This window comes from Letharia lupina (assembly GCF_014066315.1).
Source record: "Letharia lupina isolate WasteWater1 chromosome Unknown contig_23, whole genome shotgun sequence".
NCBI classification, from domain to species: Eukaryota; Fungi; Ascomycota; class Lecanoromycetes; order Lecanorales; family Parmeliaceae; genus Letharia; species Letharia lupina.
In genome coordinates, this window is record NW_023502992.1 from 948,639 (window position 1) to 972,714 (window position 24,076).

At 49.4% G+C, this 24,076-nt stretch overlaps 11 protein-coding genes across 11 annotated transcripts; 7 read left to right on the forward strand and 4 right to left on the reverse strand.

Moving 5' to 3' along the window:
• Positions 1-1,217: 1,217 nt before the first annotated feature.
• HO133_006167 (uncharacterized protein) lies at positions 1,218-3,408 on the reverse strand (the record flags this gene model as incomplete). The annotated part of the gene is made up of 4 exons (XM_037297067.1): positions 1,218-1,438; positions 1,532-2,242; positions 2,846-3,056; positions 3,109-3,408. 4 exons carry the CDS (start codon positions 3,406-3,408, stop codon positions 1,218-1,220), a joined length of 1,443 nt encoding a protein of 480 aa, XP_037147641.1.
• A 3,759-nt stretch (positions 3,409-7,167) lies between these two features.
• HO133_006168 (uncharacterized protein) lies at positions 7,168-7,791 on the reverse strand (the record flags this gene model as incomplete). Its single annotated transcript, XM_037297068.1, has 2 exons — positions 7,168-7,552; positions 7,757-7,791. 2 exons carry the CDS (start codon positions 7,789-7,791, stop codon positions 7,168-7,170), a joined length of 420 nt encoding a protein of 139 aa, XP_037147642.1.
• A 50-nt stretch (positions 7,792-7,841) lies between these two features.
• HO133_006169 (uncharacterized protein) lies at positions 7,842-9,475 on the forward strand (the record flags this gene model as incomplete). The annotated part of the gene is made up of 2 exons (XM_037297069.1): positions 7,842-7,944; positions 7,998-9,475. 2 exons carry the CDS (start codon positions 7,842-7,844, stop codon positions 9,473-9,475), a joined length of 1,581 nt encoding a protein of 526 aa, XP_037147643.1.
• Positions 9,476-10,964: 1,489 nt separating this feature from the next.
• On the forward strand, positions 10,965-12,109 carry HO133_006170 (uncharacterized protein; the record flags this gene model as incomplete). The annotated part of the gene is made up of 2 exons (XM_037297070.1): positions 10,965-11,902; positions 12,001-12,109. The coding sequence occupies 2 exons, from the start codon at positions 10,965-10,967 to the stop codon at positions 12,107-12,109; spliced, it is 1,047 nt and encodes a 348-aa protein (XP_037147644.1).
• A 1,198-nt stretch (positions 12,110-13,307) lies between these two features.
• On the reverse strand, positions 13,308-13,906 carry HO133_006171 (uncharacterized protein; the record flags this gene model as incomplete). Its single annotated transcript, XM_037297071.1, has 4 exons — positions 13,308-13,546; positions 13,630-13,676; positions 13,759-13,797; positions 13,896-13,906. 4 exons carry the CDS (start codon positions 13,904-13,906, stop codon positions 13,308-13,310), a joined length of 336 nt encoding a protein of 111 aa, XP_037147645.1.
• A 1,018-nt stretch (positions 13,907-14,924) lies between these two features.
• HO133_006172 (uncharacterized protein) lies at positions 14,925-15,765 on the forward strand (the record flags this gene model as incomplete). Its single annotated transcript, XM_037297072.1, has 4 exons — positions 14,925-15,120; positions 15,210-15,362; positions 15,428-15,673; positions 15,725-15,765. 4 exons carry the CDS (start codon positions 14,925-14,927, stop codon positions 15,763-15,765), a joined length of 636 nt encoding a protein of 211 aa, XP_037147646.1.
• A 998-nt stretch (positions 15,766-16,763) lies between these two features.
• On the forward strand, positions 16,764-17,258 carry HO133_006173 (uncharacterized protein; the record flags this gene model as incomplete). Its single annotated transcript, XM_037297073.1, has 1 exon — positions 16,764-17,258. The coding sequence occupies one exon, from the start codon at positions 16,764-16,766 to the stop codon at positions 17,256-17,258; it is 495 nt and encodes a 164-aa protein (XP_037147647.1).
• Positions 17,259-17,999: 741 nt separating this feature from the next.
• Positions 18,000-18,560, reverse strand: HO133_006174 (uncharacterized protein; the record flags this gene model as incomplete). The annotated part of the gene is made up of 2 exons (XM_037297074.1): positions 18,000-18,436; positions 18,527-18,560. 2 exons carry the CDS (start codon positions 18,558-18,560, stop codon positions 18,000-18,002), a joined length of 471 nt encoding a protein of 156 aa, XP_037147648.1.
• A 653-nt stretch (positions 18,561-19,213) lies between these two features.
• Positions 19,214-19,886, forward strand: HO133_006175 (uncharacterized protein; the record flags this gene model as incomplete). The annotated part of the gene is made up of 2 exons (XM_037297075.1): positions 19,214-19,348; positions 19,569-19,886. The coding sequence occupies 2 exons, from the start codon at positions 19,214-19,216 to the stop codon at positions 19,884-19,886; spliced, it is 453 nt and encodes a 150-aa protein (XP_037147649.1).
• A 259-nt stretch (positions 19,887-20,145) lies between these two features.
• On the forward strand, positions 20,146-21,550 carry HO133_006176 (uncharacterized protein; the record flags this gene model as incomplete). The annotated part of the gene is made up of 2 exons (XM_037297076.1): positions 20,146-20,363; positions 20,413-21,550. The coding sequence occupies 2 exons, from the start codon at positions 20,146-20,148 to the stop codon at positions 21,548-21,550; spliced, it is 1,356 nt and encodes a 451-aa protein (XP_037147650.1).
• Positions 21,551-23,110: 1,560 nt separating this feature from the next.
• On the forward strand, positions 23,111-23,905 carry HO133_006177 (uncharacterized protein; the record flags this gene model as incomplete). The annotated part of the gene is made up of 2 exons (XM_037297077.1): positions 23,111-23,543; positions 23,565-23,905. 2 exons carry the CDS (start codon positions 23,111-23,113, stop codon positions 23,903-23,905), a joined length of 774 nt encoding a protein of 257 aa, XP_037147651.1.
• Positions 23,906-24,076: the final 171 nt, after the last annotated feature.

A 24,076-nucleotide genomic window follows, 5' to 3' on the forward strand; every position in this document is an offset into this window, starting at 1 on the left:
TTTCTGGGGAGATGATTCAGCCGCCATCCACGGGCCTGCAGCCGAAGTGACAGATCAATCCTGTTGTTGCTGCGTCGGAGACGGGGGTTGGGATATGGGTATTCCCAAAGCGATTCGATAAGAGGTGAGTGTGGATGGTGTTTGCAGGAGCTGCGAGGCAGCGTTTGGCGGAGGCGAGCGACAATTCGCCAATCTTGCCGGCGGAAGGCAATACAAGTGCGCTGGATGTGGCAACGGAGTACAAGACGAGCGTAGTTGATAAAAATAACAGTTTCCATGATCATGACGTGCTATGGTGGCGATGGGAACCTACATTAGCAAAAGATGTGCATGACAACTCCAGCACCAAGGCCGAGAGCAAGGCAATCGTGAAAAGTCGAATGTTGATTGTTCACATCTGTACGCTTGATCGTAGCTAGTCGCCATGATGCGCTCGGGGCTCTCTTATTGGCGCAGTGAATGTTGGAAATCGCACATAGCGGTTGCAATTGCGGTATGAGACACTGCGACAGCGCGGGCTTCTCTGAGATTACTGACAATAGTAGGATGCCACGTACGAGCCTTGCACTAACACTTGAAAGCGTACAACCTATGTTTCAATAAAGGTAGTCAATGAAACAAGTACAACATCCCTAGCGGCGGCAAGCCACTACTGAATTGCAGTATTGCTTCCGACTGCCGTGTTTCTCTGAAGGGTCAGCCATCATACTGAAGGGCTAAGGTGGCGAGAAGCATTGTCACTGTAGTCGCTATGCCTGGAGGTTCTCGACTCGTCAAGGTCTCTTACTTGAGCGGAAGAAAAAGCATCTGTGAAGTTAAAACTGGCAAGCTGGTTGTAAGAGCATAGGTATGGTGGGACACGGTGTGAATCAGGGGGAAGGTGAGGATGGAACACGGAATGACCTCGTTGACTTCGGCGTAGTATTATACTTGACAGGAAAAGATGGATGACAGAGGTTGCAAGATGGTGTAGAATTCTACAATTGAAAAGAAGCAGGGATCATGTACTAAGTTAGTAGGGTGACGGGATGCCGACGATGGACGCGACACGCGCGAAATGAGATGTACGCGCGCATGGTTCGTGCTGTTTCGAAAAAGGCAATGCGATATTTAAACACTACGCGCGACGAGGATGAAAACAGTAGCCACAAAGATAGCGGTGGTGGAAAGATCCCTCAGACATGGGACGTTGATGTAGGAAGTGCTTTCTATTGTTGTCACATGCTAGGTTGGCCATATGGCGCCGGGGCGACGATATTCGGTAGATCCATATTAGTCCGTGTCGAGTTGTTACCAATGGACTGGCCTCCGTACATAGACATATTTTGGGGTTCCGAACCACCACTCAATGTCGTGTTTGCATCGATCTCCAGTAATTCAACGCTACCGAACGACGGCCTAGCCACCCGTGGAAAATCTGTGCATCCTAACCGAATGTCTGCCACACGTTCATCAGCAGGGCCAAAAACATGTGAAATCATACTGATGAGCTATAGAAGGGAATCAAGCCGAACTCATGGAACCAACTCACTGGCAGCATAAAACACAAAGTTCTGCGCGTTGTTCACAGCACTGCTGGCAGCCAACCACATGCAGTTGTTAGCAGTCGAAACATCTGTTACAAGCCCGCTCCTGGCATAGATGTAAGCATGCGCTAGCTCATGCAATATTACCCAGAGCTGGAATTGGACTAGGCGCCCGCCACCGTCTCTGAAGCGATTGAAATGCGGGTCCACAGGTAAGCAAGTAGACTTTGACGACGAGGGAATGGCGGCGTACGTCCAGAAAGCGGGACACAGTACAATGTAATTTTTGAGAAACCTTGTGCCAACGGTAGCGAATGCATGTACTGGGCTTTGGTGACAAGCTGTATATGCGTCCAACTGTCTCCCTCCCTGCCCCCCAGGTTCTAACGACCAGGTAAGTTGTTCGTAAGCTGTGACACATACAAATTGGGGGGTGATTGGTGCTCCAAAGAGTTCAGGGGGGGCATCTTTTAGAGCGTGGGGTCCGGGAGAGGTGGGCGCGCCTGTCGTGATGTTTGAGAGGAGGTCGTACACAATCGGAGCGAAAGCAATATTTTTGAAGAAAGTGGTATACGCGGGGCTGGAAAAAGGTCGGGAAACATCGTCGAGGACCGGTTGGAGTGTAGCAATAAGGGTGTTGATAAGAACGGAGACTGATGGAGTGCGGGTGCCGCAGTTGTATATATGGTAAGGTCCTGTTTGAACATCTTCCAGGGCTGCAATGAACGTCAGTGGTTGGTTACAGGTAGACGGATGAGGAAACGTACGCGCTCTATACTGAGGTCTCGCACATGCTAAGCTCAATAGACTCAGGAACAGCCAGCATCGCTCTATGAACAATTTTTGCATCCTGAGGATGTTGCAGCATGAAATATGCCAAGGTAAATGAGGATGCAGGATCTGGCGAGATGCATAAGTTATTTTCGGCACGTGGAGAGGAATCACTTCGCGTATACATAGACTTTTCGTATGGACAACAACGAAGATGAGGCTGACGCAGCGACGCAATTACGTCGAGGCTGTTACTTTGTGAAACATGTCGCGTATCTGCTGTTAACATCCGAGCCTGAGATTAGCGCGCAAACCCAAAGTACGAAGTACCACTATAGCCGCCCCAGCAAGACTGGCAAATCATAAGGGTAGTAAACCGGACCTTACTCGCTAGACAACAAGGTCCATCTTGATCTACCTTGGCATCTCTGCTTCCTCTTATGTTTCATTCCAAAGCTTCGGTACTCTGAGATGACCTGTCAACGAAATGCCGCTGGCCCTGAATATATTCAACAGGTCAGTCGGATATTCCCATGGCAGGCTTCTACATCTAAGCTTTGAAACAGTCCCTTTCACAATGTCCAGGTCCGACATGACGATAGATTCGAGATTCGGATAATGCTCTGTTTTTTGCGCGGCAATCTCCACGAGCCAGGAGCCGTCTGAAAACATTGTCTCATTGTACCACGGGTTACCGAAGTTGGGTGTATGGAGGCGATCGGCGAAGTGGGAAAGGCCACCTTTCGAACTGAATTCAATCTGCACTTCCGAATTAGTAAGGTTAAGATAAGAGCCCCAAGATCTAACGTACTATGATTTCCTCAATGTTTCTTGGCATGAGAGCCCAGACCCCACTACGGTCCTCGCTTGGCTTTGCCGACTCAAGGAAGAAAGAGCTTGACACGAGACCCCATCGGAGTGCCCTGCAACTTGTGAGGTCTGGGTTTGAGCCGTCATGGCGGGGCCACCCAACGCCATCAACAATAAGCGCAAGATTGACGAATGTCTCTTGGACGGGACGGAGCATGAGTGTCGCGGACCGCGGTGAGAATGTGTCCATCATCTCGTGCTTGTTTCTGTTATTGAAAGGCTGCCGAAACCGTCTCGGCATGACACAATGTAAAGATGTGAGTCGTCGAGGACAGGAGAGCATCGAATCCATGTCTCGCGGGTCTACAGGAGTCCAGCAGATATCGATTTGATCAACACTGGACGCCCACATGGGAGAATCCACATTATCTGTGATCTCGGGATCGCGGACCTCGCGGACTCCATCAACGTTCAAATTCCTGAACACTGGGGAGTTTCAGGAAATGAAAGATCTCAGAAGCCGATATGGTGGGAAGATCAAGCTCGAGGCTGCGCATTTCAGGGAATGGATTCTGGTAAAGGGCTGGTAGACTCCACCCAAACGTATCTGGAGGTGGGCGCAGGGAGACCTCCAACTAGCGTAAGGCCTTGAGCCTGGCGAGAAGACTGTTGAGAGTCTCACAGGTATTGACCGTTTCTTTCATGCCACAGCATAAGGCATGGTCTTGTGGGTGTACTCCGCAATCTCAGGCCACTCAGCACACGCTCTCATGAACATTTGGCAGCGCGCGAAGTCGCCAGTGGACAATTTGAAGTGGATGTCCCGTGGCAACACGATGCGGACCAAGGCACTCAATCGACACGATACAAGGGCTATGCGACAAAGCTGATCTTTGTAATCTGTTAGGTAGCCGAGTACCTGCATCAGAAGCTTCTCTGGTAATTGTAGGAGATGCATCCTGTTATCGACGCCGGTCGCTGCCAATTCCGTGCAGGTATTGGTCGCATGTAAAATTGCCTGATGCGCTGGGGTTTGTCCAACGACAAATTGGCAATCCTCGAAGGGCTCCAGGTAGAGATTGTGTATCAACGGGTGGACGGATACACGGCTGTTGCCCAGAAGCAGGAGGGGTTTTGCTAACCGTTACGACTAGACCAAAAGGTGATCACTAGTAGTCCGTCACTAAACAGTAACTTATACTAGTTGTAGGCTTGAAAGCGTATGACCGCTTTCCCACACATCTGTTGCTTGCACAGAATATGTCTAATTGATAGTGTTAATTAGAAGTTGGTTTACTAGTATCAGTCGGAAGTTATGAATTGCAAATTAAATAAGAATGCTTGGCAAAGCTGATTCAGCTCCGCCTCCGACTTTTTGTTAGCGTCATTCATAGAAAATTGTAGAGAACGTACTTGCCACTCTTGCAATAGCCACTGTCGTCTACTATCTCAATTAGATATTCGTGATATCGAAGCTAGTGGGTATATACGCTTTTTTCTGATGTTTTGCCTCTGACTTAGACGTGTAATAGAGAACGATTTTAAAGGATTTCTAAAGTATACAATCGATGTTAGTGACTGTGATAGATTTGCGGTGAAGCATTTCAAGTAGAGCACTGCAGGCTATATATTTGACGGCGAAATTAAGGCATTTAAACGAGATTTGAAGTATTTGATTATGGAGATAATAGAGTAGTTATAATAAAATACTACGTAATATCAATTAAAATCCTCCACCTTCTCTATAACCTTCTCTTTAACCTAATCGTTCCAGAGCAGTAGCCTCTTTCTACTCCTTCAAGACTACTCTATCAACTATAGCTTTAATCTTTACCTAAGCAATTCGAATTTTCTCTTATTCCTTCTTCTGCTAGGCTGTGATAGCAACAGCATCGCCTTACTTATCCGCGAAAGAGACCCGCTTAGAGAAAGGGCGACGACGAGATCCAGAGGGTACCTGATCATTGATGGCCGTCTTGGCCGTCTAACGAGAATTAACGGTATTCCGAGGCATTACAACACCACCGTATTCGTATTTAGGCTATATAGAAGCTTTAAAAATATGAAGTAGACTGATATAAGAGTGGCAAGTACGTTCTCTACAATTTTCTATGAATGGCGCTAACAAAAAGTCGGAGGCGGAGCTAAATCAGCTTTGCCAAGCATTCTTATTTAATTTGCAATTCATAAAGGTGCTTCCTGCGGGGTCTTTCTTGCTAGCCATAAGAAGTATAGCTTGCTTGGCTGGATCCTTAAGATCCTTCGGATCCTTCCTCCATAGAATCTACATCCTCTTCTACCCACACGGACTGATCCTTGCTACCGGTTCTTTATATCTTGTTTTTTGTTTTCGCTACGCAGTAATCACGGCCCCACTATTCGCTACGCTCATTTAGGAGATTGCGTTTCAAGGAAAAGCCCGAGTAACTGGGTAGGCCTGGAATTGCACATCTGCAATGAGGTACTGCTCCTCCTAACAGCATTTTCTGCTCGTATGATTTCCATTACGAGGGAAAGGACTTCGTGTGTTCGGACGGTAGTAGATACAAGGACAACCACCTTCCTCGTCGGTGCTAGCACTGCCGTACCCCACCTAGGATGAAGTGAGGCTGAAAGCAGGTTTCGACGGCCTCCGGGTTACGCCGTCTACACAACAGCATTACTGTACTATCAGCCTTGGTCGTTGCGCTCTCGGTTTGACCCTGCTATACCAAGACGTCAAGACCGCCCAAGCGCCGCAACGACAACAACGCCGCATCATCGGACCTGTTTATCAAATGCTCAGCTTGCACAACACGCGTCTTTTACGCACGACGATCCGAAGAGTTCTTCGGTAGCAAAGTCCCTAAATATGCAATTTCGTCGCACAGATGGGGGAGAAAGAGGTAAACCTCCAGGATTTCGAGGATGGTAAGGAGCAAGCATGGCCAGGTTTCGTGAAGATTAGAGGTTGTTGCTCACTTGCGGAATCGCGAGGGTTCGACTGGGTCTGTATCGATACTTGTTGCATCGACAAGAAGAGCAGCGCTGAGCTTTTTCGAAGCAATCAATTCGATGTTCCGTTGGTACGTCGAAGCTGGGAAACGCTACGCCTATCTTTTCGACGTGCGAAGGATCCAAGCCTTGGACATCAGGAGAAGTTTCGCGCAGAGCACATGGTTTACTCGTGTATGGACTCTCCAGGAACTTACTGCCCCTTCCAAAGTCATCTTCTTTGATTGCAAGTGGAATTGCATTAGAATGAAAAAGAAATATCGACAGATGTTTCGGCCGTGACAGTATTGGAGTCCAGTGTCTGAAAATATGCACAAAGCGAGCGTGGCCACTGAAATGAGCTGGGTCTCTAGACGACAAACAAGCAGAGTGGAACATATTGCCAATCGCCTTCTACCTTCTCGGCATATTCGATGTCAACATGCCATTACTATATGGCGAAGGGAGAAAAGTATTTCTCAGACATGAGCTCGAGATAGTCAAATAGTCAGATGACGAGTCAATCTTCGCCTGGACTTCGACTTCTGCACAAGGCCATTCTGGTATGCTCGCCCTTTGGCCTGGTTCATTCGCAGACTCAACAAACACCGCGGCTCCTGAATCCAGCTTCTCCAATCACGCCAATCAGATGGGGATCCTGGAAACACCCCATACTCAATGACGAACAAAGGTTTGAAATTTACCGTACCACATTGGGGCTTTCCAACGATCCTACTCAACTGTTGAAGGACCAGTCCGAAGGGTCGTCATGCCACCATGATCAGGCTGCCATTTGACCCTTTATCATTATCGCCTTCGTCAGAGTGTCTGTCATTGGAAGGAGAAGGAGAATTCTTTCGCTTGTTACTAGTACGACGTACGACGGGTCGACATCTTATGTTTCAATTTTGATAACCAGAACGTCAATCCTTCCACCCGTTTAGTCTCTTTGTCTTCGGGTCATTTCTTCTCAGGCGTCGATAAGGGAGCAGGGTCTGATTTTGAGGGAGTGATAGCGCCTTGTTGCTCGTGGGAGCTCGGGCTCTGCCAATCAGACCTCTCCAGCTTAAAGCTGTCCATACGCTTCTCATGACCGTCCAAATCTTGACCTTCTTGTCCCACAGCAAGGTCTTGCCATACCTTCCAAAGGGGCCTGCGCTATTTCTGGGAACTCTTTCTTCATCTGATCTCTCTCCTTCTGTTCTTCATTTTCTCGCAGCTTGGCGAGACTCTTTACGTATTTGGGGACGAGCAAGATGAACGGGATGCCGACACCCAACGTGAAGGCCGCGGTCACAACAACACTGCTGACTATGATAATCCGCACAGTCCATCTTTCTGCTCTCGCAATATTTTGATCGTGACAAAACTCGTTCCGTTTTGCCCTGAACTCTTCAAAGGCTGTCCACTCAAATTTCTGGTCGAGAATCTTCTTTCGGTTGGCAAGTTTTGATAGAAAGAAGTAATTGCGGCTCGGATGACATTTTGAAGCTTCTCAAACTTTGCTCTATGAAAAGGTGTCACCTATAGACCACGCTATGAGTAGATTTGAGCTAGAATCGAGGCAATATTTCTTGGCAACCCCACAAAGCAGACGAGGGGGTCACTCAGCAACACACTATTCGTGGCCCCACTATTCGCTACGCTCATAAGCGAAGGGCGTGGCCACAACTCACACAATTTCTTTCCAATCTCTTGACTTACCACTCATATCCCAGCCATGAACCTCCCTCGTGGCAATCCTCTTCCTCAATCACAGCCATGAAGCTCGTTGACCTGCCCCCTGAGCTCCTGCAGGAGATCCTGCGGCATGCTGTCGTTACAGTGGGCCTTCACCGCGCATTTCGACTGAGACTGGTTAGCAGTAGGTAGCTGATCCACCACACTGGAACATCTAAAAACTGATCTGCGTCCCAGAGTTGATCGACTGTGAAGCTCTGCGAGCCATCTTTGCCACTCACCTCATTCAAGAAAGACGATACCGAAACATCGATCCTATAGGTATCCCCATCGTATCAAAATATTTGGAGTCGAGAAGTCTAGCCGATGCAGCAAAGAACAATGCGTTCACAGCCGAAATTCGGAATACTACGGATGCACTCATGGAAGAGGAGGAAGATGAGTCCTCGGGACTGGTTTGGAGGAAGCACATCCACGCACTGTGCTGTGCAGCCACAAAAACCATGGGCTGCTCTTTGGTGATCGAACACCTGAACGACGGTTTGACAAATAATGTTATGACGGGACAAGGGTCACAAAACGTTTTGGCAGCAGCGGCATATACCGGAAGACTTGCAAGAGTCCAATCTATGATTGAAGAGGGCAGTGACACAAATGCCACAAGCGATTACTTCGGAACACCCTTACAAGCCGCGGCTAGTGGAGGCCATATGGATTCTGTCTTATTGCTTCTCGAGAACGAAGCCGACGCCATGACGTCCTTGGTACCCGCCAGTTCTACGTCTCGCTACTCTTCCGCTTACGAAAATATCGTGACCGCTCTACGAGCCGCATCAACGGCAGGCCATGAGGATATCGTTCGGCTGCTCTCGAATTCGAAATACGAATTCGAAGATTCACACAGGATTTTCCAATTCGCTGCTTGTGACGCTGCGCAAATGGGTCATGCAAGTATAGTGCGCTTCCTACTAGACCGAATCGAAACCGCAAGACGACCACGGTTGCAAGAACTGATACTCTTGACTGTTTCAGAACATGGCCATGAGATCATTGCTCAGTGGATGCTTGACCTTGAGACCAACATTCATGCAGGTCTAGGGAATAGAGACCCGCCGATACAAAGAGCGGTTGCCGGAGGCCACTATAGAATTGTGCAATTACTGCTAGCCGGAGGCGCAAGCCAGGTAGAAGGCAGGCACGGAACGCTGTTGCACCAAGCCGCCTGGAGAGGCTTTGTCAAAGTTGCACAAGTGCTGATCGATCATGGTGCCGACATCGATGCCTGCCGGCCCACTCCAATCGCCGTGGCCGCAAGCTGTGGGCATGTGGACATGGTCCAGTTCTTGATAGAGAAAGGGGCAAACTTGGGTCTAGAGGCGAGCGGCCATATGGCGCTCCGCTGTGCTGCACGGAATGGTCACGAGTCAATCATACGCTTACTCGTTGGGGGCGGCGTTGATGTCGACGGCACTGACGAAGAATTCAATCCATTGCTGAACGCAATCCTTGAAGGGCATGATCAAGTGGCGAAGACGTTGGTGGAACTAGGAGCGGAGAGGAAGGATCCCTCGCAAAACAAATTCGCTAAGGAACATGCGAAGTTCCTCGCCAGAGGTAGTTACGGGAAAGGCCATCGCTTGAAGGCGAAGATTTCTTATGACGAGCATATGCTAGCTTTCCAACGCCTCGACAAATCTCTTTTCCCCTCGGAGTGAGCATCTCCCGCAACCTGTTCGCTAATTCCGACGACATGAAGCTATCATGGCGACTAGGCACGGCGCTATCTAATATTACTCTGATCCAGAACTGGAACAGCTCCAAGACCAATATACACATACCTAGCCATGTCTTCAAGATGCACTTTTGCTGTTACATTGAGTCATAAATAAGTGAAACATGCAGGGGCATTTCCGCGGGCATACTTCGAATGCTTCTTTCTACACAATCCAATCGACTCCAACTTTGTTGTAGTTTCTTCTGTGGTGAAGGACCGTGGAGAATTTCACAGGCGAAACTTTGGCCTGAGTGAAGATTTCTTTTCGCACCTCCAGGGGGGGCGCCCTCAAGTAAGAAGAGAAAGCGAAGACGTCTCCTCCGCGGCTGTTCGGACTCTTGTGGAAATTGTGCTTTTGTTTATTCATTAAGAACGTACTTCGCAACTTGTAAGAAATGGGAATAAGTGTTTGGCGGCACTGCAGTTAATGAATAATGCTTATATCGGATGGCGTGGAGCAGCGCGAGATGTTCTTACTCATCGCGCCCATTATATATTTCCACCAGCATCGCCAATCTGGAGGTTGAGACCTGTAGCAGAATTTGGAATTCGCACTCCATCAGACGTTTTTTCTCATGATGGCAGCCTCGGTTTGGATGCGAAGTGAGAAATGGTCGTATCATCCTTCATGCTAAAATTATCTCAGACGCGTCACCAGCCTCTTCCGTGATCCATCCGACCCTTCTGTTCACTTCCTCCTCTAATGCATGAGACGGCCGACGCACCCATAGTCGATCCCGACCTGACGACTGCAATTCCCCAGTCCAGTTATCCAAGCGTGCAGATTCATCGCCGCAATCCTGAATTCTGTCTTACACCAAGGTGAACACATCGAATGATCGAATCCCTTATCAAACTTCTGAAATTACTGAAACATGAAACACTAATCTTGAATCCCTTATCAACATTCTGAATGGACTGAAACTTGACTTGACAGGAGATTTTCAAAATCATTACCTCCTACATCAGAAAGGCCGTCGGTGGTTTGGGTACAGCGAGAAATCGGCAACCAAGCGCGGACCCTCTGAATAATATTTCCCGAGTAGAGCGAGCAAAGCCGTTATACTGAGAAGCGCTGTTGAAAACCAGTGGGTTGGCGCTACAAAGGGGCCGCGGCGACTACAGGAACAAGCATCAATCAATCCGACTTCAAGTTCGCCCCCCAACCCTCAGACTTTAGTTATTGGCCTTCCTGCTGCTTAGGAAGGCAGACTTCTGTGCCGTTGATCCAGGGGGCAGAGGCCCTCCTTTTCATTCCTCACGTAGGTCACGCTGCCCAAAGCTTGCGCAGTCTGTACTGTGCCTGAACGCATGCAACCACACCTATTCCTGTACGTTATTTTAAGATCTGCATCTCAAGTATAAATGTACGGGCGCCGTACGACTTCTTCTGTTTCAGCAACACTCATCACTCGTTAAGCAATATCATCATGTATATGTCCATCGACTTTCTTTTGCTGATTTCAGCAGTATCTGCGATACCTTACCCAAATCACGATGATGCCAGCAAGCACAAACGCACATTGACACCAGATAACACCTGTGGAGGCAGCAACGGCTACACCTGCAACCCAAATGATTCATACGGAGGTGCTTGTTGCTCTGCGGCTGGATACTGTGGAAATACAGACGCCTACTGTGGCAGCGGCTGCCAATCAACCTTCGGAACCTGCGGCTCACCCACGTCTCCGCAACCCCAAGCATCCTCTTTACCCCAGGTATCCCCTCTACCCCCACCGACCGGCCCAGCAGGCAGTTCGTCACCAGCCACGAAAGAAGGTTGTCTCTGGACAATCGATGGCTCCGGCAGCTTCACCCATATCCTAACCGTCGACTTTTCCAACCTCACCGCCTTACCAACCGACACTCTAGATGTCAGCACCGACCACATCCCCTCCATCCCATACACCCAAACCTACACCATCGAAAATGTAGCGGTCGAAGATGGCACATTGCAGCTCAAGGTACCAGGAGGGCAAACCGCCTCTCCCATCCTCGGCGCCGAGATCTCCACCGCGGAGAAGAACATCCTCTACGGCAGCGTGCGCACAATGATGCAAATCAGCAGCGTCTCCGGGACCGTTTCGGGCGCATTCTTTTACAAGAGCGATAGTCAGGAAGCCGACATCGAGGTCATCACAGGTGGCGCGTATGAAGGCGTTCACTACACGAACCAAGAGGCCAGTCCGACCGCTGACCAGACGACTGTTGCACTCGCCTCTCCTGTGGATCTTACGTCAGAGATGCACGAGTATCGCTTGGATTGGCTGCCGGATCGTACGGACTTCTATCTGGACGGTGTCAAGCAGGCGGACTTGACGGGAAATGTGCCGAGTACGGCGGGCGCATGGCTATGGAACAACTGGAGGCAAGGAAACCCCCCACGCTTAACATTGCGTGTCTGCTTTGCTCTGCGATGCTTGTTTGACGTCGTAGAACCATGCGCTAACGCGATTGATCTTGCAGCAACGGCGATCCTAAGTGGTCCGCCGGACCACCGAGCATGGACAATATTCTCAAGATATCGAAGATCGAAATGTATTACAATACGACGACGAGTACGGGCGCTTGCTGAGAGTATCTATCTAGAGCCACCATGAGTATAAGGTTCAGAATGTAGCATAGGGCGCGGCGTTTAGTAGGATTTCCTGTGTCTGGTGTCTTCTGCTGTACTTGGTTTGCATTGTAATTTTATAGATTGCGTTGGGTTTTTTCCATTCTAGGGTTCCAGAAATAACACATTCCAACTGCGTCAATTTTCAATGAGACTCGATGCTTCGTGCTAGCGAGACACAGAATAGCTAAAAAGGTTATTGATGATATGCAGACAAGGCTCCGACGGCGGTCATGCTACATCGGAGCTCATAGCTTGAGCCATTCTCTCTGTCTTAGCTTGTGTAAGCCTAGGACCGCCTTTTCTTTTCTTCTCGCGGTGAACCAAGTATACTTCGCTAAATAATCTTTATAATCATCGTTCCAGAACTTCTCTGGTACCTCCACTTCGTGATCCGAGGACTAATACCAGACGACGTGACTTACAGTAAGAACACCACCTCACTCCAATCCATTGTTCATCTAGTGATTCTAGAACTCCCACCGAGCTAGCTCGAGCCACAGCTGGAGCAATTTGCCGAGAACAGCTCAGACCAAGGCGGCTGGCCATTATCAGTAACGAGCTCTCCAGTGCTGGCATTAGCCAGCATAGTCATGTCATTTCCAGAGAATGTACATCGGTCGACAGGGAAAACATTTGCAATTCCAAGTTCTGGATGTTGTAAGCCTGATGATCTTCATTGCTTCTGTGTCTCCGCACTGTACCTTCTTGATGCATGTAAAATTGGCTCTTAGATGATCCTCATACGCTGCACGTAGGGAATGCATCGTTGAAGACATCATGGTTGTTGAAGGTGTAGAAAAGAGATACCGCCAGTCTGTACTCGTTCTTGAGCAGGCCTGTTGTTGAAATTGGAGCCTGTAGAGAATTGGGACAACTCTGAATATAAGACCTATAACATGGAACTTGAATACGGATCCTGAGCAATAACGGTCTCGATGTCCATGGTGGTCAGATTCGAGGCCTATCAGCCAAGGCCTTGGGAGCTCGGTGATGGTGCGTAAGAAAAGACAGAGAAGCTAAGTAATCACTGTTGTCGGAGTTTCAGGACCACGAAGGACACTGTATCACAACGCTTTCCCCAGATTTACCACAACATTCGTGTCAAGGAAAAAGCTGAACACATGTTCAGTACGGTGACTAGCTACTCGAATCTCCATTATCTGTCCAGCAGCGTAATATCTCTCAGCAACGAAAAGTCTACCGGTATATGCCGAATATATCTCGTGCTATTGGTCAACGACACAAAAGAAGCATTGCCAGCGATATCCAGCTGGTCCATTGAGGTAACAGGCGTAATCGGCAACCCCTCGCTCATGTGAATATTGAGCAAATCTTCAAAGGGTGAATACGCAGAATATATGTACAGAGCTGCTGAAAACTGTCTGGTTCTTTGGTCTAGTATCGTTACGATTCAGCGATGGGCATGATCTGGTCACGAGGAATAGGGACCACCCAGGTACGAAATGGGAGCTACGTACTGATGAAAGGCACGTATCCGCCACTTGGGGCAACCTGTGGGCGAGGGCTGCCGCATGTGAACAGTATCTGCATTTGGTCTAGAACAGTTCTCCAATTTGCGCTCCAGAGCGCGCTCACTACGGTGTCACTGGGCCGACCGTAGCTCAGGATTGCGAGGCGGCATGTGTCTGAAGACCTGATCGTCAGCGGATGGCAACAGCAATGGCCAAGCAGGAGCGTCGAAAGAAAACCCCAGATGCTGCTAGAAAGGGTCGTGTCAACGTACTGTATCTCCATATTTTCGGTAGTTGATTGATAGGTAGTGGTCGATATCGATTACTGACGGCGGTGAAAGGCGGTACGAGGTACTGAGGCTCAGACCACAACTCGTATCGTCTGGAATCATAATCGTCGACGGGTTTCATGGCGAAGGGCATGGAGTGCCACACGCTCAAGCAATCTCTGTAGTTGGGGATACCGTATATACCGGCATTGCAGACAGGCTGGGACGCTGAGCAGAAGCGGAGTATGAAGACTACGACACAGATGACAGACCTGTAGCGAAGTAGACCAAGCAGCATGGTAAGAGGATCTATTCAAGAGTGGAAGGTGTTGGATTTGGGGTTTGGAATCGAGAGAGGGAGATAGAGAGAGTGTGTGTGTGTGTGATATGATAACTTGAGCCTCAAGTCTATTGTTTCTTCAACCAACCTCCAGCTCCCGCGAAATGAAGTCGTGCATACATTCGATTGTCAAAGTAGATCTCCCGATCTCGATCGACCTCGGACCCGAAAGTCTTGATGCGCTCATGCAGGTACTCTTACGCATTCGCCTGGATTCGCCTAGTGACCCAAATTTTCGAGCCAACAGTCCAACGCAAAGACATAGTAGCTTTTGCTCCTTGTGGGATGAACGGGATGCAGCACAAAGCCGGCAAGACAAATCATGGCGCTTACTTGCCTGACTCTTTTCCGCGTCGCATAGATGTCTGGGCTTACGAGACGAGGATCTTACGTGTCATCGGCCGCGTGGTAACCACACCAAGGAGTTTCAGGACGTAATGATTGGGTTGGAATTCATGCGTTGCTTTTTCGACCATGTAGGATAGAACCTGCGAGTAAGCAGCCTTGGCAGGATAAGATGCTGACGTCTTGCAAAGACAGCACTACAAGAGACTTTGAGCTCCCAAGAGTTCGAAAACAAAATGTCTTGGCTTTCTACTTCATCATCGTCGTTGATATGGCTCCTACTTCATTGTTCAATTCTTGTCCCATTGGTTTCGGCACGTGGCCCATCCTACTTTTGCAGCAGGGACATGTACGATAGTCCAGTCATGCAAGACTGCTCCCAAGCGCTGGCCGCTCTTCCACAGGCAGACCGGTTCTACAGGTATTATATCGAGCAGCAACTCGAGACCGCCCCTCCAGAATCCGACTGGCAAGGCTGGACCGATGAGCGCCCGAGTTCTTTCAGAATGAAATTAGTCCAGATTCCTAAGTTCTGGAGCTACGGTAAGCAAGCTTGTTTGCGGACTCATAGTGCCACTCTCGTTAAGGGTGCATTGCAGTCATGAAGACAACGTACTGAAGATGAATTCCAGGATCGTGCAACCTCGCCCTCCTGAGCTATGTCGAGGGCAATTCCAAGACGGCGCTCTCACTTTCGCGATGGGCAGATATTTACCTCGTGGGATATTCCCTCGTGCAAGCATGCCTCAACCTTCATTCGCAAGGCGGTGCCGGCACGGTTATTGGTAAGCTTTGAGCACAATCTTTGCTTTTTTTTGAGGCTCTTTCAAACTTAGCTCGCATGACGCAGGTACCTATGGCCAACCTGTGCTTACCATGTTCCTCTGGCAGAATGGGGCCATCTTCGAAAATACGATTAACAAGTACACGAGCGCATCATTTTCCGCAGGCATTGATCCTACAACCCCAGCAATATTGAAGGTGTTCGGCCCTGTTGATGGCAGCGTGGACACCTCTAATGGCACGTTACCAGAAGGCATCAATCTCAGTCACCCAGCTTCATTGAGATATCCGAATTTTCTGAACAATATTTCAGGTCTGTCTCACAATACAACCATTGGTACACCACTAACAGACACTTATTGAGACCGCCTGGGAGATGAGCCAAGAAACGGAGGAAGAGAGTAGATCACGCGGCTGGACTCCTGGGAGATGGAGGGTGAATCCTAGATGATATTCAAGAATGCGATCTCCCCACAAGCGACGAGAGTCGGAAGCAGATTTGACTACGGTTAGATCTCATCTTCTGTGATGCTGCTCAGACACAAATGGTATCAGACAAGGATTTCTCCCTGTGAGCACTCACATGTCGCATCTCAGAGCGCAGGACTTCTATTTGTCTCGAAGCTATACCCGTCGGTCTCGTGATCGTCAAACCAGCACTCAGCAGCACGGCACATCGCTTCGGTCTGCTCTTCCGAAACATGCATACTAATCGCTTAATTTCAGACCGTTTTCACCATGCAACTCTCAACGCTGGTTTGTTCTCTCTTCCATCTCCAGATTTCCCGCAGTGAAATACTCGTTGCGCATCTCTGGGTCCGGGTTTTACTTTGATTGCCGACATGCGCTTCCCAATGAGAGTCTCTCTCCGCAGGGAGCACACAACGTTCAGACCTTGAACTTTGAAACACAGATGAGACTGTAGATCTGTACATGTCCTCGATTGGCTGATCTTGGTCCGCTGTAAGTGGGAGCGATGCTGCTGCGGCGCTTCAAACGATGAGACACGCACGTCACATGGTCACAAAAATCACACAGCCACTAGACTAGAGTCTTTGACATCACCCTGGGGCCACAGGTAATGCGCATCCTCGCGAAACCGGTCTCGTGCCCGTCGAGGACAGGGCGGTACTATGCTCGCGCCTCCAAACGTCAGACACTACCTTTGCAAAAAGTGCACGAAGGTTGGGCCCGAGCCTAGAAGCATCGGCAAATGAAGGCTTCGCGCCTTTGAAAAGAGAACGTCTCGAGCCTCCAAAAGAGGTCGAAACGGTGCTTTTGTCCAACCTTCATAGCTTAACGTCGTCTTTGTCATCACCACAGTCTCATTTCATGTCCAGTGTGTATTTCTTGCCACATGAGTACGAACAGTGATGCACTTGCTCCATATGTTAGCCCTCCCAATGCTCCCAATAACTCTCTTGCCTTATCTTGCTGTGGCAAAGCCATTTCCGGACCACGCAATGGTCGTAACCCCAGCCGACACCCAAACACGCCCACGAATTCAGTCTGCAAGACGTGCTCTTGTGTACGGTCTTCCTCCGGACTGGACGGCTGTCTTCCAGACCGTTACCAGCATCCAACCACCCCTCATCAGCCCAGCTTTCATCCAATTCTTCTCCATGGCCGCTAAAGTCGCAGCGGCAGACCCTGTTCCTGGTCGTCGTTTCCAGCGCATATCGTTTGGGGCTTTGGTCTTGGAGTTTATAGCGAATGATGACCAGAACCAGGTAGTTACAAAGGAGTTCGTTGAAGCAGCCTCCCTCTGGCTACTAGATGCTGCCCAGAAAGGATGGACGGGCCTTTTCAAAGCTTGGGTACTCGACAGAGCGGACGGGGATATTGTGTTCATACGATTGACGAGTGTATGGGATGAGATGATGTCCTTAACCTCTTGAGCAATGACGACAGACGACACCCAGCTGAATTTGGTGCGAACATTTCGACTGGATGACCGTAGAGCAGGCACAATTCAGTCGCTACTTTCTCTCACAGCCTTGATGCACTACCTGAAAGAAACCGGACAGTTGAGAAGAAGACCTTCAGACCTGAAAGAATGCAACATTCGTTCTGGAAAAGGACCGACAAAGGCGCTGGCGCCCGTTAGAATTGCTGAGCCTGAGGGTGTTACATTTGGGGTTAGAAAATGATCCACAGAAAGTGGAATGGGTGGAGCAGGCAAAAAGCAGAGTTGGCATCCTTCTAAGGATAGGTGGTGGTTCAATGACCATACAAAACTGTAGTTGTACGCTATTGACAACCAAAAGGGATTCTGAGCAACGAGATCTTGTGAGTTGACGAAAGAATACAAATCTGTATACGAGAATGGATGCTACCGGTATGAAGAACGACGTCTGTACTTGATAAGATCTGGCATGTCAATCTACCAAATTTGGAGCCGGATTCGTCCAATTGCAGTAGCCGTAGATATCAGATAATCTCACGCGCCCCTAGGGCTTCCATGCTGGTGATTCAGTACCTAGACGGGATAATCAGCCGTGGCAAATCGACTTGGGTTGTCACCAGCATCGATGCTGTTGGTCTTTAACATGAACAGGACGACATCAATGATGAATCGGAATTTACGAACTGGTGAACTCAGCTGCCCACTGTACCTCTGTATGATGCTGTGGGCCTGTTCATATTCTGGCTCGATGATAATCGAGACCTGTGCAGTGTAATTGCTGCACAAAATTTTCTATAGCCTTTTGGTCGCTCATCGGCCATTCGAGACGCATAATGTAGTATCCCGGGTGGTTTTTCATCTGGCCACGTAATCTGGGTCGATATGCGATGCGCCAATCGCCACTGCCTTGAGTCTGGCCCAACTTGGGAGTGGATAGCATCCGCTCCTTCCTCCAGGCTTCAACCCAGAGTCGAAGAGCTTTCGTTCCCCCGCCTTGTCCTTTCGTCCCATCTTTCTCAACCATCTTGCTGTCCGGTATATTTTCTGCACCAGCTTTGCCTCCCGTGCCGACGTCCTCGGATCTGCTCATAGAGAACCAATTCTGCTGCTTGTGCCGTGCCGCTAACGCGAGTCCTTGCTCGTGGCTAGAAGCTGCTATCGGTAGCGTGTCTAGGGATAGGCAAGTGAGGGACGCATATATTGCTCCCAGTGTGGTGTGTCGGAGTCAGCTACGCAGGCAGAGTCAGATTTCCCAGCCACTATCGTCGAGTCTCCTGACGACAAATTTCGCCATTATGGTCTAGTCCATGGGATTGCCGAGGTCAAGCAATGCTTGGAAGCAGACGCAAGTCATAGATGAAGATGAAAGTGAAAGAAGGCGGCCTTAATTAAATGCCGACTTGGTTCAAATTTTCCGGCTCGGATGTGGCTCGGAGATCCGAAGCATGCTCGGCTTTAAGCAATCTAAAAATCGCTCGATTTCTCGCCACTCCGTGGAAATTGAAGATCTGCTACCCCTCAAAAGTTCTTGTGTACTTGGCAAGATAGTCTAATGATCATCACGAGCCGGCAGTGTAACTCAACAATGTTCCCTCTAAGTAATGACTGTCAGCAGTCACACAGTCGATCATGTTGGCATCAGCATCAGCATCACCCTCAGCATCAGCCGCAGCATCAGGCAACAGACAACACAATCAAATTTCTTACAAGGGAATACCTAAGAATTGACATGGGCGACGCGTGCAATGCTTGGCCGTTTGGCAGCCAAGAAACTTAAATGTTGAGTGCTGACCGGGTCTTTTGTGCATCGCGTGCTCTGGGTCAACCATCCCAAGACACTGTATTCATAACGCCTGGAACAAGACTCGAGCTCCTATCGCTGATGTCGTTAGATTCACGGCTGCTCTCGCTTCCCTTACATCAATCTGTATTATCATCAATCACCAAATGTCGTCAGGGCAGTATGTGTCGGCCGTATTTGGCCCTGCAAAGCGCAGAGCTGGCTCCCAGAAAGATGAAGAGTCCAGCTTGCCGATGAGTGCTGGGAGAGCCAAAGCCTGTACCGCCTGCAGGCAAGTCAAGGTATCTGTTTTTGGCTTTCACTGCTCGACGTACCTTTTTTCATGACGAGACAACAGTTGAAGTGCGATTCGGCCGAAACCTTTCCAGCTTCTTGTTCTCGATGTACGAGCAAGGGGCTAGGCTGCAGGATGGACATCAACTTCAAACGAGTTCCCACAAGGCAGTAAGTATGCCTCTATGGAGTCAGGCCTGATCCCTCGGTTCCAGAATCTAAATCTAGAAAGAGCTGATGGATGCTCTTAGCAAGCTTGAGGAAGTCACCTCTGAATTGACTAGCCTGAAGGAGGCCTTCAAATCCCAATCGACTCCACGAAATCCCAACCCCAACCAAGTTGGTGGGAGTTTTCCAAATTCGCATTCACCAGAAGCAGGCCTGTTGGGCTTGGAAGCCACACGACCAACTTCCGTCGAGGTTCAGGTACCCTCTTTCTTCGGAATCGAGATCTTTGAGCAGAGCGCGTTTGAGATAGGCGAACAATTTCTGGGAGACATCCGTCTGAGTGGAATGGCTATTGTCCAATTATTTGAGCAGTACTAGCACCACAATCTACCAGCGTCATGGAAAGGACTTACAATCGAACAGTTTCCGCCAACACTACTATCGGCATGGGGTTGTCCTGGATACATCCCCATCGTTGCTTGAACTCCGAAAAGGATCTCCCATCCTATTCTGGGCGATTATCATTACGTCCAGTAGATACCATCCACAATATTCATCTTTATACCGAGCATTGACTCAGGCATACGAGCCACTCCTCGGGTCATGTCTCCTGAAGGCTATCCTCAGCTTATCTACCATGCACGCCATCCTGATTTTTGCTACATGGCCAGTCCCGGTTCAATCACAACCTCAAGATCCAACTTGGAACTATTGTGGATTGATTACCAACGCCGCTAGACTTCTAGGGTTGCACGAGCCGGGCAGGGAGAAAGAATACGGCTTTCCCAGAGCGACGCCAAGAGAAGTGGAGCTTCGATCAAAGACTTGGCTCCAAATATTCCACCGCAACATTACGTGAGTCTCTCTGAACCATACATGCCTTCTCTCCGCTGACCTTCTACAGTTATAGCTCTCGCATGGGTGTGCCTCCAGCGCTTGCTGACGAGCCTACCTTACGCGGGGTTGTTGAGATAGCGTCGGAATTTATGATACAAGACCATTTCCGTATCCAGCTGGAGATACTTCGACAATATGCCAAATTCACGCAAGCCCTGCAACTTCAACCGGATGACGCGGTTCGAGATTCGCTTGTCATGATGGCGTCTGGCGAGCTTCAAACCCTTCGTAACACAAGCGCTGGCAAATGGACAGCGGACACGGAGTTGCAATTCCTGGGAGCAAAGTTGTTCCTCCTCGGCTGGTCATTCCAGGGCCACCTACACGACAACGAGCTCTCCATACCGGTTCCAAGAACAGCCTCAAAGCCGAACGTTACGCAGAAGCTTATTTTCCATGAAGCATTGAGCTCCGCTACCAATTACATACACGCATTCAGTGAACTTCAGAGTCTGAAAACCCCCATGCAACCATCTCCAGGCTCGAGAGCTGACATGCAGCGTTCAACATCCATCAATGACGACATCCCATCCCAGGTTTACTTTCCAAAATACTACTTCTTCACCCTCTACTACGCAGCCCTGACCCTCTACCACTTCCTCGCTACCCTCCCTACCGCCTCGATCCCTGATCAAGACCTCGCCCGCAACCACATCCGCCTCGCACACACCGTACTCATGCGCTGTGCCCTTGGCGCCGAGAGCGAATGGATGCGCCTGGCGCAGAATATTGAAATTGTGGGACAATTCATGAACTCGGGACGTCGACTACCGCCCGAGGCCCAGATAAAGAGCCGGCTTGGCGCGCCGCTGTTTTACGATGGCATGCTCAAGATCGCCGTGCTCAAAAGTGAAAGAGGTAGCAGGTCATGGGCTAGCGATTTGAGTCAGCATCTACCGCATGAAGGACAAGAAACAAAGGCGAAGGAGCAGGAGATAGGTGGGCATGATGAACGTGGTATGCACGATGCTCCAGCGTCCTCCGCGGTCACTGCAGGGTATGGACGAATGGATCCAGGGTCGGGTTCGCAGGGGCAATTTATACCGCATGAGTGGGATGATACGCTCTGGGGATGGGACTTGGCGATGTTGGATGCGGCAGATTGGCAACTGGATTGGAATGGATTGGAAACTTGGCAGCCTTGATGTGTCTAGACGTAGGCATGGAAGACCGATGCCTGGATAGGTGATTATACTTAGCTGACACAGCTTGATGGTGTCAAATTCAGGTATGTGATGTGTAGATTGCATCAACTGGTCTATCTCGGGACTTCCCTGGGCCTGTATTTGTCCCCCATTTCAGTTTAGGTGGTTGTTCCAACAGGTGGCTGGGAGGAGGCTGGGAACCTTATCTTGACAGATGGATCATCAAGGAAAAGCAGTAATTGTGCATCGATATTAGGACTTGTGCAAGTCAGGACAACCTGTCCCTCAGCTCTATGTCGTGGGGAAGCCAAAGAAATCACAAAGAAGCATTGTTATGGAACATCATGTGCTAGAGTAGTGGAAGTTAGCTCTATCAATGCTCGCACTGATCCTACGAGACTTGCTGCGCTTCGAGGAGTGAGATTCGCAAATTGACGCCAAGCTTTCGCCAAGCCTCCATCAAACCTCACTGTCGGTAAGCACTTGAGAGCGATTACATCAGCATGGCTTGTAGAGAGGGTTCAGAAGGACGTGGATAGCAGTCTATACATTGCTGTGTGTCGCAGCTGTCGGTCCAGGATCTCACGAAGCCACCGCACCCCGGCTTGTCGAGGTTGGACATCATCATGGAGGTTTCTGGACCGTTGCAATATCGGGGGAAATGAAATGAGAGTATACTGGGTTTGCTTGGAACCGTCGCGACGGGGCAGTCTTTGATGCGGAAGCGGACAGAATCTCTAGTTTGAGGCCTCTCTGTCGGCAGGGAATGTGCTTGTGGTAGTTCTCGATGAAGCTTTCGCCGCCATCTTATCTCTGATTCAACGTGCTGCCTGCTGGAAAAGAACTCGGCGCCAGCGGGTACAAAATCCGAGACATTCCTCATCGATCTGTCTACACCAAGCCCACTCCAATTCGACGGAGCTTCTGACCATCGCTCCGAGTGTCTACCGCCCCGATATCCTCTGTCGAGAGTTCAGCTTCGTAAGAACAGCCCGCAACAGGAAGGCGGAGCATGGTACTGATGCTTTTTACATGTCAGAGAAAACGAGGATGTTTCTACCCCCGGCCCGTCTCTCCTGTTCTGCGTAGCTTCCCTCGTGTGCTTGCTGGACTTCTGGGAAATCTTGCGGTGATGTAATCAACAGCCGCTAACCTACATGAATCCTGCAATCTTGTTTGGCCATTTCGAGCTTGTATGAGCTCTCGGCGTGTCTAGCACGACAGACAGCAGTCAATGTTGCTTTTGTACTGCTCTCACAGCCAAATCGGCCATGGTGTCATCACAAGTGAAGTTCAGCCCCTTCAGTTCGACTCCTAGTCGTGCCTCGCTATCATATCCACATTAGAAAGCTCTGTGATGGGTACAACAGCGACGAGATCAGCAAAAGATAGTCAAAAGATTGAACCATTCCTAGGCGACGACAAGAAAAGAACCCGCGCTGTTCATTGTCTTCCCCTCACTACCGAAACCTCAACGACATGCGATGAGGCATTGAACACCAAATAAATCGAAGCCTATACACTCGTCCAAATCACTTCATGTTAAAGAACTCTACCACGATGTATTTCCCAGCAGAGATCCTCTCCGCAACCTTGTGTTACCAGCCAAAGGTCGACCTGAAGAAAGCACGCCTCGTTCGCAAGGCCTTCGACGCAGCAGCAATCCCATTTCTCTTCGATGAGATGTTCGTCACTGCCAGATATGTTGATGTGGAGAAAGCCACCTTGCTTGCGTCACGGTTCGGGCCGTTCATTAAGACTCTGATCTTCTGCTCTGAGGAGTTCGAACAGGGCGACGTATCATGGGAAACTTTCTGTCATGGAAAAGAAAACAAAGACCTGGCCACGACCTACTACATCAGTTATTGCAATCGAAAAAAAGAGCAAGAGGACCTCCTGAAAGAGGGAGAACTCTTCGGACACCTCTCTAGTTCCCTGATCGTACTAATTAATCTACAAAAGATTATTTTTACCAACGTCTGTCGTGAACAAGGTTTATGCCGGTGTCACCAAGCCTATGTTGGTGGCTGCTTGCGGACGTTCAGACCCTTCCGGGACGAGGATCATCCACAACTGAAATCTCCGAGACTGGCACCCGATCACGAATGCTTCACGTCCACCAATGGACTAGGAAAGGTGAATTCGAACGACTGCCCGGGATTGTTACGAGCGCTATTCACTTCAGGGAATACTAAGGTCAAAGCAATCGTCACAAGGGGTGGGGATAGTATCTTAGGACTGGTCACCAGCGCTTTCTGTATGACTCCTCGACGGAACTTATGCGGCGCCAAAGTCCTGCCAGATTTGACGAACCTTCATTTGCACCTTGATGTCGAGATCACCAAAGTCCCGTAGATGAGCTCTATACGGAACGGGTAATTGCCCAGACATTATCTGCATGATCAGTTTGGAGTAACTAAAACTTGAGATAATCGGCAACGATGTCCAATCGGAAGAGGACGACGACATACTAACGACCTTCAGAATGATTCTAGGAGGCTGCAAGATGCTTAAAGTTGTCACGTT